The sequence below is a fragment of the Gopherus evgoodei genome, chromosome 9 (assembly GCF_007399415.2).
Source record: "Gopherus evgoodei ecotype Sinaloan lineage chromosome 9, rGopEvg1_v1.p, whole genome shotgun sequence".
Lineage (NCBI taxonomy): Eukaryota > Metazoa > Chordata > Testudines > Testudinidae > Gopherus > Gopherus evgoodei.
In genome coordinates this window covers 50,824,111-50,838,549 of record NC_044330.1, presented here as the reverse complement: position 1 = coordinate 50,838,549, position 14,439 = coordinate 50,824,111, and the positions used below count along the sequence as shown (strand labels likewise).

At 42.4% G+C, this 14,439-nt stretch overlaps 1 protein-coding gene across 6 annotated transcripts in view; it reads right to left on the bottom strand.

The window, feature by feature from the left end:
- The window catches only part of ARMC8 (armadillo repeat containing 8), a 199,406-nt gene that overhangs the window by 60,166 nt on the left and 124,801 nt on the right, over positions 1–14,439 (bottom strand). For all 6 annotated transcript variants that reach the window (XM_030576125.1, XM_030576122.1, XM_030576120.1 and 3 more), the window contains 3 exons: positions 12,751–12,811; positions 6,754–6,954; positions 3,703–3,798 (listed from right to left, as the gene is read on the bottom strand). In XM_030576125.1, coding sequence (XP_030431985.1) covers positions 3,703–3,798; positions 6,754–6,954; positions 12,751–12,811 — 358 coding nt within the window. The remainder of the gene's footprint in view (positions 1–3,702; positions 3,799–6,753; positions 6,955–12,750; positions 12,812–14,439) is intronic.

Below are 14,439 nucleotides of genomic sequence, written 5' to 3'. Positions count from 1 at the left end.
GAGGAGGGCAACAAAAATGATTAGGAGGCTGGAGCACATGACTTATGAGGAGAGGCTGAGGGAAGAGGGATTGTTTAGTCAGCAGAAGAGAAGAACGATGGGGGATTTGATAGATGCTTTCAACTACTGAAAGGAGGTTCCAAAGAGGATGGATCTAGACTGTTCTCAATGGTATCAGATGACAGAACAAGGAGTAACGGTCTCAAGTTGCAGTGGGGGAGATTTCGGTTGGGAGGTGGTGGAATCTCCTTCCTTAGAAGTTTTTAAGGTCAGGTTTGACAAAGCCCTGGTTGGGATGATTTAGATGGGGATTGGTCCTGCTTTGAGCGGGGGTTGGAATAGATGACCTCCTGAGGTCCCTTCCTACCCTGATATTCTATAGTTCAATGAATGTAGTTTTGGGGAAAAAATGGGAAGGTGGACTAGCTGATTCACATGAAAGAAGGAGGCTACTGGGGTGCAGAAGAACTTGGGGTGTTGCCTCAAGGTGACTGTGTTCAAAGAAAACCGTGAACAGCAGATGTGCCATCAACCCCACTATTTCCCCTATCCTTCGTGCTGAGGTAACAGCCACTAGAAATGCTGTCTTCATGGACAGGTGTAACAGAGCAAGAAGCCATAGTCAATGTTCTCAGAACTAGATTGAGATCCTAGGTTGGGGTGGATGGTCTGACATGTGGGAAGAAGTTTCCCATGCCCGTAAGGAATACTGAGCACCCGTCCACTGGATGGTGGAAGACTGTTATGGACACTAAATATACTTTAAGTGAACTAAGAAGAGAGAGTCCAGACCTACAATGCAGCCTAGAATCGAAGGGACTGAGGAAAATGTTGGGTCCACTTGTTTGGAATCGCACCAAATTTGGAAGCATTTCCATTTTTGCAGGTAAGTATGACAAATGGTCGATTTCATGCTATGTAGTAACATCTTTTTCAGCCTCTTGGTGCATTTGCTCTCTAAGTGTTGGAACCAAGAAGTACCCAAGCCTGGAGTCGGAGGATCCTTAAGTTGGGGTGAAGGGTCCGCTGTCATTCTGGTGAGGTGAGGAATAGGCCAAAGGTGAGGAATTGGATAAAATACTGCCAGCTGTGCAGGGTATGATATAAACCGATGCTTAGAGGATGAGGGTTGAGAGATTGAGGAATGGGAGGATGACAGCTTCCACTTTTGCATCCTGGGTCTTTTATGATGTGAGCCATAATACTGCTGTGATGGAAGGAACTGGGGTGGTCAGGATCTGTGAGGTGGTTGTGAGCCGTATTTCCTCTTCTGTCCCAATGTGTAGATTTCCAGGGAGTGTAGTGTGGCCTTGGAATCCTTTAAGGTGTGGAGTGATGCATCAGTCTTATTGGTGAAGGGTTTGGGCCCTTTGAACAGGAGATTCTCGAATGTCATTGGCACTTCTTTGGGCAATCCGGAGAGGTGTAACCAGGATGCCCGCCTCATTACCACTGTGTCCAGACCAAGTGGGCCAATGTGTTTGCGGCGCCCAGTGTGGTTTGCAGCATTGTTCTGGCTGCTAACTGGCCCTCTTTGACAATGGCCTGAAATTGTCCCTTTTGTGTCTCTGAGAAGTGGTCAATAAACACGCTGAGTTTCCCTTAATTTATGTAGTCGTATTTAGCCATTACAACTTGGTAGTTTGTGACCCTGAATTGTAATGTCGCCAAAAAGTATGCCTTCCTTCCAAAGAGGTCTAGCCTCTTCCAACCTCTACCATATGCGGTTGATCTGGCATGATATTTCTTTCCCTGTGCATTAATCACACCTGCTACTATAGAATTACACTGAGGGTGCGTAAAGAGGAAATCTGCCTCCTTAGGAGGAATTTAATACTTCTTGTCAGCTCTTTTGCGCATTGGTGCAGTGAAGGCTGATATCTACCAAATCATCTTGGCAGGGTCCAGAAGTGCCTTGTTAATTGAGAGGACAATTCTGGAAGAGGAGGAAGCATGCAGAATATCCAAGACCCTGGCATTGCAAAGGTGGTACATGGTGCAAGGCCAGGGAGAGACTGTGGTCCTGGTCACTGTATGACTCCCTGCTAGAGAAGGGTGGAGCTGACTGGGATGCTGTGGGTAAATGGCCCAGTGCCAGTGGTGATTCCAGGGATCTAGATATGCTTGGTAATGGGGCTCCAGTACCAAGTAGCAGGGACTCCAGTTACTCTGTGACCATAAGGTTCCTCGAGAAACAGAACTCCTAGAAGTACTGTTGATATGTTCAGTACTGTCAAAGAGTGCCAGTGCTGACTTGTCAGTACTGACGGTTATTTATGGGAGGAATGCTCTGATGAGGGTTGCTTTGATGCACTCGATGCTGAGGGTGGATTTGTCAATGCTGATCTCTTAGAGGTGGTACAGTATCTGTCCTCATCCCTAGCGGGCAGTGCCATTGCTTCTAAGCCTATGCACATAAAGGCCTTTAGATGCCATGGCAAAGCTCATACTGGAGGGTTTCTGATATTTCTGGGTACCGCAATTCAGAGCTGTCGGTACCAAGGTAACTGAGGCTGCTGGGGATCCTCCCTGGCTGCTCAAGGACTCAGTTTGAGGGCTTTGAACCCTTTTTCTAGAGGCTTTGGGGGGGGAGTCAGCCGACTTTTTTCTATGGGGATTGAAGGCACTGCGGACAATCTGCATCCTGATGAGGCTTCAGGACCAGGGTCAGTTGGCAGCTGAAGTGCACCCTCCATGAGGAGAAGTTTCAACTTGAGCTCTGGAGTTAAGATCTCACCATTATCAGATGGCAGAAGGTGCACTTCTGCAGAATGTCCCTCTCTCCAAGGCACTGGACGCAATGAAAGTGTCTGTCCATTATTGTGATTACCTCCTTGCAGGAGAGGCACCTTTGAAGCCGGAGGAACTGGGTGTGCCCCTGAAGGGGTAATCCCCCCCAACAAAAGGCAGGAAATGATGAAAACTGAAAAATGGAAACTCTAAACTACTAAAAAGAAATGGAAGCTCTAAGAATAACTAGCATTTATATTAAACACTATCAATGTAAAGAAGGAAGAGACTACTGCTAGTTCCATTCGAGGCCAAAGGCGGTCAAGAAGGAACTGAAAGCAGTGTGCCCATGCAGTGCTAGATAGCCTAGAGGAAGACCACGAGGGAGGGAGATTGCATGTGAACACTCCTACCAAATTTCTCCGATTAGAAATGCAGGGGCACTGCTCAAAGAACACAGGGATATACTATATATTAGAATAGCTTTTAGACATTTTTAATTTCCTCTGACCACTTACCATAAACACATCACTTAAAGCTTTATATACACAATATTTGCATACTAGCAAAAATTAAGAACATAACTAGGCCATATATTGAAGGACAATATACAATGAGAGATGATATTTTCTTTATGGCATTAGAAAGGAGGTGTTTCCAAAATTAAGCATTTATAGTATTCTATTTTGTCAAAGTGTTTGTTGCTTCACAGTGTGAAATCAAATTTCTCTGGAACTCATATGCAAAATAAGTGCACCATAAGATTAACATAACACATTATTTGTCAATCCAGCATGTGCACACTAGAACAAAAACCAAACTTGCATTCTATTCATCCTTCACTTATGCTTTTATTCTCTCTGCTTTATCTCAATCCATCAGCGAGAATGCACTCCACCATGACTTTCAGGTTGATGTTTCTCCCTGCATGACAGCTGCCAATACCAAAGGATGATCCTCTCCCAGACTCACCTTCTTCCGGATGTCTTCATCATTTGCTCCAAGTGAAGCATACAACTTGAACGCAGCCTGGCGCAGTTCGTGAGCATGCTTTAAATCATGGTCAAGCTATTGAAAAAAGGTAAATCAAAGTCAGATGCTTTATGAGAGAGCATTTAAAGTTGCACATGGTATTTTCTTAATTGTTATAGATTAGTGCCTGTTTACTCAGGTTTATATTGCATTACACACCAAACAGGCAGGATCACCACTGAAACTGCAGATTAACTTTAAGTATGTGTTTATATCCCACTGAAGTTAACAATTAAAGTTAAGCACACATGTGATTGCGTTGCTGAATTGTAGCCTATACAGATAAATAGTAATAACCAAGCAACATATGTATGCAACCTCTCAAAATACAGGATGAGATTAGTTACATTTTCCCAGACAAAATGAGTCCCACTCTCTTCTTCCTCTACAAGCCAGAATAAAATGTCCTCCTTTCGCCATCGTCACCTCACAGAAAGAGTTACATGGTCAGATTGGGGGAAAACAACTAGATTTACTAGGATCTAGATATCAGAGGGGAAGCCATGTTAGTCTGTATCCACAAAAACAATGAGTCCGGTGGCACCTTAAAGACTGAGATTTATTTGAGCATAAGCTTTTGTGGGTAAAAACCGCAGTTCTTCAGATGCATGGAGTGAAAATTACAGAAACAGGCATAAATATATATTGGCACATGAAGAGAAGGGAGTTACCTTACCTTACTCCTCATGAATTATTGGGAGCGGACCACAACTACCCTGATTGAATTGGCCTTCAACATTGGTTCTCGACTTGTAAGGTAACTCCCTTCTCTTCATGTGCCAATATATATATATGCCTATTTCTGTAATTTTCACTGCATGCGTATGAAGAAGTGGGGTTTTTACTCACGAAAGCTTACGCCCAAATAAATCTGTTAGTCTTTAAGCTGCCATAGGATCTAAATAGTAGTCTCAATAAAAATGGATGGTATCAAGGGACCAAAACTGCTCTTAGAACTTTGGCTGAAAGACTCCAACAGATGAAGCAATGGTATCTATTTAATTCAACATGAAAAACACTGTCAAGGGAATTTTGAGGTTGCAGGGTAATGCACTCAGAAGTCAGGAAATGCCAAAGGTAAGTTTGTCGGAGTAAGCTTAACTCTGCCTCAGTGCATCCACATTACAGTGCAGTACATTACTTCATGATTATACACAATTTTTCAAATAGAACAATTTATCCTGCAGAGCCCTGCCTCATTCCACCTACAATTTACAAGATATAATCCATTTCACAAGATACACTCACCAAATGGCTGAGTTGGACATACATGTGCAATGCTGCTGATCTTTACTCTGGACATTCATAAAAAGTGCTAAACACACAGTGTCAGACTCAGGTCTGGAATGTTGGTTTTTTGATTCTCTAGCCAATGTCTAATGCTTCCCAGCCAGTTACTGAACCTCTTTTTTGTCTTTTTTATTCCATTTAAAATTTGGCTAACAATTCTTTGTACTTTTGTGGTATTTTTTCATCTGTGGCTCTCAGAGCATTTTGTAAACATGGGTAAGCAGGAGTAACCCCATATGTCATAACCTAGTCCCAGATTTGGACCTTAGCGTCCAAAATATGGGGGTTAGCATGAAAACCTCCAAGCTTAGTTACCAGCTTGGACCTGGTAAAGCTGCCACCACCCAAAAAATTAGAGTGTTTTGGGACACTCTGGTCCCCCCAAAAACCTTCCCTGGGGACCCCAAGACCCAAATCCCTTGAGTCTCACAACAAAGGGGAATAAACCATTTCCCTTCCCTCTTCCAGGTGTTCCCTCCCTATTTCCAGTCCTGGAAACAGAAGTGCTTCCCTCCTCACCCAGAGGGAATGCAAAGTCAGGCTAGTAAATCTAACACACACAGATTTCCCCCTGACTTCTTCCTCCCACCAATTCCCTGGTGAGCACAGACTCAATTCCCTGGAGTTCCCCACTAAAGAAAACCTCCAACAGGTCTTAAAAGAAAGCTTTATGTAAAAAGAAAGAAAAATACATAAAAATGGTCTCTCTGTATTAAGGTGACAAATACAGGGTCATTTGCTTAAAAGAAATATGAATAAACAGCCTTATTCAAAAAGAATACAATTCAAAACATTCCAGCAACTATACACATGTAAATACAAAAAAAAAACATATAAATCACTATCTGATCTTTTGTACTTACAACTGGGAAACAGAAGATTAGAAAGGTAGGAAACAGAGATCCTCTCATAGCCGAGAGAGAGCTAGGCACAAGACCAAGAACAAAGGACTCACACACAAACTTCCCTCCACCCAGATTTGAAAAAGTCTTGTTTCCTGATTGGTCCTCTGGTCAGGTGTTTCAGGTTACTTCTTTCCAGGTGTAAGAGACACTAACCCTTAGCTATCTGTTTATGACATCATATTATAGGGGTTTGAGAACTAAATCTGCCAATTGTGATTTCCTGGGCTATTCCAGAACCAAAGGGGATTAGAGGACCTTTGTCTGTCTGGAGTACATTCCAAATCAGTGGAAGAAGGGGCGGGGGAAGGCTAAGAATACTTTCCATCCCTGAGATCATCATTCCTTTCTTATGTTCTCCCTTCCCCAGTGAGAGGAGAGGAGTTAGAGAGAGTAAGCAATACAGGGAGACTGATTCTGCAACTCCATGCTCCCATTGCAAAGGAGGCTAAAGAGCTGTCTAGAAGGTGGTGGTGTAGGTGCTTGTGCAGAGTGCTTGGCTAACAGGCCTTTCCTACTCACTGCTCCTACAGTGTTATTTGCCTGGAATGTTCCTTCTCAGTGTGGGAGGAGAGAGACTCATACAACAATAGAAAGGTTTTGTGCCTAAAGAGTCAAAAACATTGAGGGCCTGATCTAACTCCCACTGATTTCAAGAGGATCAGGCATTAATACAGCAGTGCAACAACTGAAAGACAATTTTAATTAAAGTTCTGCGTACTTAAGAGACACATTTGCAGTTTCAAAATCTCTTTCATGTACTCTGAGAAGTTCTGAACTGACAGAGAAAAACACATACCCTTTTGATATCAGTGATTGCACTGACTGAGCTGGGATACTTGAAGTAGTCAGAAAGCATTGCAATAAGATGGTCTGTAATACTGGCGATCCTCTGGAGCTCAACATCTGTTTCAATTAGATAGGCAAGTGTTTCGGCTCCTTCTACTCGTTCTTCCAGCAATCTTTCCTTACTACACATCCGAACCAAACTTGGCAGTGCCTGGAAGGTACAGAATTCAACTTTAGTTTCAGAGAAGATAATTTGTAAGTCTTTATAGACTCCATTTCAGTTTCATGTCTAGCACAACTCTCCTCACCAAAGTTTCTTAAAGAAAAAAAGGTACAAACAGTTGTGGGAATATACACACAAATTAAGTTCGACTTATTTAATTATAGGCTCTTCTCAGCACTCATCACTGCACTATAGGGTTCTCTCCTGTCATCTTTTTTGGTCATAATACTCTTTGCAAATGTCATGTCCCGAAAGGACCCACAATCAAATGTTCTGTATGGAAGTTCAAATGTCCACTTAATAGTCTTTACTTGCAAAGCTTTACTCGTGCTGTAGACAAGAACCCTGTGATTTGTCTGCAGAACTCACCAGCACTGCTATGGAAGAGGCTTCTAGGTACCAAGGTAAAAATGAGCATATCAAGTATCCCACTTTGATTCTAACATTCCCAATCCAGTATTGTCACAAGAAGCAGCTTCTGGAAGTAGGAGCAGAGTGATTCCGAAACAAAAATACAAACAAGAACATGTCTCATACTCATGGTGTAAATAAAAAGGCTGAGTTCCTTAACAACAACTGGAGTGCTAGAAAAATATTGCCTTCATGTAGTCCAACTCCTGGAATCTGCATTTCAAGCTGTGAGACCTGAGAATGGCTGAAAGCAGAAAGCCTCAAGAGATGTCCATGGACTATCCCTCATGGAGATGAGCAGTGAGACAAAGATTAGAAAGAGGCATGTGGCCTCTCCTCATTCATTTAACGTCCTCTGGACTAGAAACACAAGGGGCCTGATGCAGCAGGAAAGAAGTGTGAGGGAGTATAGGCGTGTGGAGACCATATATTATTAGAACTCCAATTATTAGTAAGTAATCTAGTTTTCCACTAGTGACATTGCCACCAAAGAGTCACTGGGGATCAGACATGCAGCAATCCGCCACAGCAGAGGGATTGTGAAATACTTTTCTCAATATGGGCATCTGATCTAGGCTTGTTATTGAGAATATGTTGGGTAAAAACGTACAATGAGTTTCATATGGTCACTCTGGAAATCTTTAGCTCTTGATCCCATCTATTATGCTCACTCTTGCCATAGGATCTGCTGTAGCTCTAGTGGGACAGGGTGCTAAATGCCACCTGGAACTAAAAGCCTATCTGCAAACAACAGATCTGAATACAAAGGTGGATCTATTTGGTCAGCCTTTGCACCCTTCCTCCAAATCCAATAATATGGAGGTTTTCCAGAAAATCCTGATCCTATTCAAGTGATAAATGAGTGCCTGCTTCACAGCCAACTTGTGGTGCAAAGCTGCCTCAGACAAGTCAGAAGATCTAGTAAAGAAAATCTGCAAGAAGATCAGAGACCAGGGTTCCCTGTGCCATGCCTGCAGGGAGAAGGTAACATGGAAGATGCTACAGTGCCTCTACGTCGCCCAAGGATTTCCATACAGAGGGATCCTCCCAGAGCTGGATATGCCAGCTTTAGGATTGCTCTGAGTTGAGGGAGTGGTGCAAGGTGACCCTAATGTAGGCAAGGAGATGGCCCTCTCACTTCCCATTGGCAACTGAATTTATCAAGGCTTGTAAATTGCATGGAACCCAATTTAGCCATACTGAGCATAAAAGGTTTGAGTCAGTCCTGCCCAGATTTGAGCCAGTGGCTCCAGGGAGAAAATATTTCCACTAAAGCTATTCCTTCCAGCAGAGCCTGAAAGTACCACTGCTACTCTAAATACTTTCTCTCTTTCATTTAAAAACAGCTTCTCTCTTTATAAAATGTTTCTACTAATAATACTGTATTCTATATTACACCCATAGTCTTTCCCTACTTATGTACCATAAGAATCACACTAGCCCCCAACCAACAACTAGTCTCAGTGGAAGTCAGTAGAACTCAGAAGAGACTGGTTTTCCATTTTCAAAGCTGCTCCCTGCTCCTCTAAGGTGCACCTAATAAGTCTGAAAATAATAAAATAAAGTAAATTAAAATCATAGGACTAAACTGTTTGCTGGTATAACTGCACTTCAGAGTTACAGCAGAGAATCTGGCTCACAGAGTTTTATATTTTCCAAGAACTGTACAAACATTAGACTTATCATGAGGTAAGAGGGAAGGGCCTCTCATGGATCAGTAACTGGTTAAAAGATAGGAAACAAAGGTCAGTTTTCAGAATAGAGACAGATAAACCCAGGAGTCTGTACTGGGACCAGTACAGGTCAAATTATTCATAAATGATCTGGAAAAAAGGGTAAACACTGAGGTGGCAAAATTTGCAGATGATGCAAAACTACACAAGATAGCCAAGTCCAAAGCAGACTCAGAAGAGTCACAAAGGGATCTCACAAAACTGGGTGACTGGGCAACAAAACGGCCAATGAAATTCAATGTTGATAAATGCAAAGTAATGCACATTGGAAAAAACAATCCCAACTATACATATACCATGATGGGGTTTAAATTAGCTGTTACCAGTCAAGAAATAAGAGAAATCAAGAAAGAGATCTTAGAGACGTCGTGGTTAATTCTCTGAAAACATCCACTCAATGTGCAGCAGCACTCAAAAAAGCTAACAGAATGTTAGGAACCATTAGGAAAGCGATAGATAATAAGACAGAAAATATCATATTGCCTTTATATAAATCCATGGTACACCCATATCTTGAATACTGCGTGCAGATATGGTTGTCTCATCTCAAAAAAGACATACTAGAATTGGAATGAGATTCAGAAAAAGGCAACAAAAATGATTAGGGGTCTGGAACAGCTTCCATACGAGGAGAGATTAATAAGACTGGGACTTATCATCTTGGAAAAGAGACAACTAAGGGGAGATATGATAGAGGTCTATAAAATCATGATGGGTGTGGAGAAAGTAAATAAGGAAGTGTTATTTACTCCTTCTCATAACACAAGAGCTAGGGGTCACCAAATGAAGTTAACAGGCAACAGGTTTAAAACAAACAAAAGTATTTATTTCTTCACACAATGGACACTCACCCTCTGGAACTATTTGCCAGAGGATGTTGTAAAGGCCAAGACTATAACAGGGTTCAAAAGAGAACTAGACAAATTCATGGAGGATAGGTCCATCAATGGCTATTAACCAGGATAGGCAGGAATGGTGTCCCTAGTCTCTGTTTGCCAGAAGCTGGGACTGCAGAACAGGGGATGGATCACTTGATGATAAACTGTTCTGTTCATTCCCTCTGAAGCACCTGGCATTGACCACTGTCAGAAGACAGGATACCGGGCTAGATGGACCTTTGGTCTGACTCAGTATGGTCGTTCTTATGTTCTTGTCTAAACATAAATTAGTGATCAGCAGTCTAGGGTGTAAATCAACAGTGCTCCAGTGTACTGTGCAATAACTATCTTTGTGGTCCCTGCTGCTGTGCAATAGAAGTTCTCTAGTGTGCACTGAACTACTGCTGTTTGAATCAGAAGTACACAAGGCACTCTAGGGAACTTTTACTGTGCAGCAGCAGGATACATATAGATAACTGGTATGTGGCATGCCGGAGCACTGTAGATTTATACCCCAGCTTGTGCCGCACTATCATTTAAACATGCCCACTTAATCTTCCCAGCAGCCTAGAAATAGGTAAATAAGTATTATCACCTCTATTTCACAGAGTAGTAAAGCAGGAGGTTAAGTGACTGGCCTAATTTCACCCAGGAAATAAGTGTCAGCACAAGGAGAAGTATCCAGGTCTCCTGCCTGCAAATACTTAATTCAGTAGACCAAAGTGCCTTCCCCTGTGTGCTACCCATTTAGGGCATAAGACAGTCAGTAGGCAGGCTGAGTCAGGGGTCTACAGTTTCAGAGGCAAGAGTTAACTGGTATGGCACAGAATCATTTGGGCCAACCTTTTAGCCCAGGGGTGGGCAAACTTTTTGGCCTGAGGGCCACACCTGGGTATGGAAATTGTATTGCGGGCCATGAATGCTCACAAAATTGGGGATTGGGGTGTGGGAGGGGGGTGAGGGCTCCAGCTTGGGGTGTGGTCTCTGGGATAACACGGGGGATGAGGGGTTGGGGGTACAGGAGGGTCCTCTGGGCTGGGACCAAGGGGTGAGAGGATGGGAGGGGGGTCAGGGCTGGGGCAGGGGGTTGGGGCGCAGGATGGGGTCAGGGGGGACAGGCTCTGGGAGCGGCTCACCTCAAGCAGCAGCATGTCCCCCCATCCAACTCCTACACAGAGGCGTGGCCAGGAAGCTCTGTGTGCTGCCCCCTCCACAGGTGCCACCACTGCAGCTCCCATTGACCAGGACTGTGGCCAATGAGAGCTGCAGTGGCGGTGCCTGCAGAGGGGGCAGCGCACAGAGCTTCCTGGCCACGCCTCTGCGTAGGAGTTGGATGGGGGGACATGCTGCTGCTTCTGGGATTGGTCCTGCTTTGAGCAGGGGGTTGGACTAGATGATTTCCCGAGGTCCCTTCCAACCCTGATATTCTATGATTCTAAGCCCTGGATCCCGCTTCTTGGCAGGAGTTCGAGGGCTGGATGCGGCCCCCGGGAAATTATCAAGGAGTACTTAAAAGGAAGAGGTAGGTAATTGCTGGGGGCATGGATCCAGCCACCATGAGGGAAATCAGCTCCCACAGAAGTGAGATGAGAGCTGGTTCTACTCTTTGTCTGCGAAGGCCATATCCACAGCAGGAGTTTTCTCCTACTCCCAGCTAGGAGCACGAATGTTACACGTGTCAAAGAGATACTGTGAATGCTGCTCAACCACACATCTAGACTGTGTATTTCTTAAACCTGAACTGTCTCCCATTATCTGGGATGATGGATACAGACGTCTCACTGGACAGACAGCTCTTAAACCTACCAAATTCTATTATTATTCAAACAATTAACAGACTGAACAAAGGAACGCCCTTGTTCTTTGACTGCATTGTCAAGTATACAATGAGGAAGTGAGGAATGCTTAAGAGAGCACATTCTTTGTATCCCTCAGCTCTAGAATGTTCAGATCTCTTGTTGATACAGGATCGTTCTAGATTTCAGTGCTGCCATGGTTCTATAACTAACCAGAAAGTTGTGTAATTCCTACAGGGGTGCTCTAAAATGGCAATTTTCTGACAGAAGGCTGGATATGCAAATCATACCTAACACACCAGGATAACAGTCTCAAAAATTTCACTTGCCGGCCACCATATAAGAAACGATGAACATAAAAATGTCCACACAGATCCGTAAGAAAAATATTTTATGAAATTATTATTAGCAGAGTGTTTTTTCAGATTAAAAAATATAAACTGAAGCAAGCACTGAGAGTATCATCTGTTGAATACTCTTAAAACAAAAAATCATGAATGACAGGTTTTCACTTGCATTCAGACAGCAACCTGATGAAGTCGTTTTGCATATTCTTTCCAAATGATTGTCCAATACTGCTGTGCAACTTCTAATTTTTAAGTTTCTGCAACTTGACAAATATAAAATGGATTCTGTATCAAACTTTTTTTTTCTGGATTCAGACTTACTGTAACTAGCTTAATAAACAGAATTAAAATGTTATCACTATTAAATATTTATAATGAACATATTGCTCCATAGGGAGATTTTCAAAGGCATAAATGGGAGTTAAGCAACTAATTTTTAAAGGAAGCTGGACAACTAACTGCACTTTGTGCCTTTGAAACGCTCCCCCATAGAATTAATAGTGCTTTTGTAACACTTAATGACAGACATACACAAATAAAATAGTGACAAACATAGTGTGATTAAAAACTCTGGTTTAACTGTTGCTTAAATTTCAATCAAATTATGTAACCAGCTTACCTTTAAAACAATGCAGTTATCATCTGTCTGGATTGCTCCTGCTCTGCACATGTAAGTAAGGCTGTAACAAGACAGCAGAATATAAACGCACTTACTTCCAGCTTTTTATAAACATTAAAAAGTGATTTTAAAAAATGGCTGTGCCAATGGAATAACTACTTGACATGGTTATAAAACTCATTTTAACACATGAAGTGTTACTGGGCTCAGACACCATTCCATATACCACCTGAATAATACAATTTATTTTTCTACATGCCGCTTTAAAGACTTAGCAGACAAACCCTGAAATGACTAGCAATGGTAAGATGAGTTTGGTTTTGCTCTTGCTGACACCACCATAAGTTTGGAATAATTTTATCAAAATAAGAGAACACAGAATTGGAACCTACGTTTAAAAGAACAAAGTACAAAATGCACCGGAGAACCGGATTATTGCCCTGATTCAGGAAAGTATCTCTATTAGGCCACGACTTAAGCATGTGCTTAAATCCCATTGAAGTAAATAGGACTTAAATCCATTCCTGTTAATGATAGCATGTAAGCATGTGCTACGTGCTTTCCTGACTCGGGTTACATGTACATAAAATGGTAGAGTACATGTTGTTATGGAGCCTTACATTTTGAGTTTTCTAACTTTTGCACATTTAAATGTTCAGCCCTAACATTGTAGTGAAGTAGCATTTTGTAGTTAATCTCCTTCTTTAAAATAAAAAATGCTGCAAACAAATTAACTTGTGTTCTCACAATCAACTGAGCATCATGGTGCCTAAAGAAAGTGCGCCCTCCTTCCAGATACCAGGGTGCTTACTAAACACCCTATGTTCTTTCAAAAGTACTCCCTGAGACTGTGGCACTGGGGAAGGTGTACAGGAAAGATTAGTAGCATGGTTAAGAAAACACTGGTTAGATGGAGGGTGACAAGAAAAGTATCATGGAATTGTGGGTTGAGGGAAATTGGGTGAGATTGTTACAGGCTTGTTGGAGAAGAATCAGAGGTACTCAAAGGCAGTAGGTAAATTTACAGGGTTTATAGAACTGCAGAAAGTGGGATCTGAAAGACACACCAAGATATTTTCATAGGTGGGATACAGATCATCTCAGGCTTCTTGGATGATCCCCTGGTGTCTCAAAAGAAAGGTGCAATGGGAGCTATTATGTCTTCTCCTACATTTCTAATGACATTGGAGGGACTCTAAGGAAATGTCAGGTTCCTGCTTGGTCCAGCTATCCATTTAAATCAAAAAAATCATGTATAAGTTTAAGAAATTTGCCAAAATTAGAACAAAAATAAATTACTTACATGTCAAAAATTGAAGTTAAAAGGGAGAAAACCCTCAGTCTACTGAAGTCTGTGTTAACTACTCAGGAGTAAGTAGGGATGGCGGTTAGGAAGTCAGACATCCAAGCACTTACAGTCATGGTATCTGGCACCACTTACATGTACATAATTAAAAACAAGTACTTCTACAAAGGTAACAAATGTGATCCTGCCCTAAGCCGCCCATCAACATATGATAAACCCAACTAAAAACCTGCAATAAAGAAAAGGCTAAATTAAAGAGGTCACGTTACAACTCTCCCTTAAAAGTGAGCAGATGGGATCTTGCAGTCAGCAAAGGTGAGCCCCACAGCAGGGATATTTCACTGAGATTGATATTACCAACCTCACAAAACCAACAGGGGAGT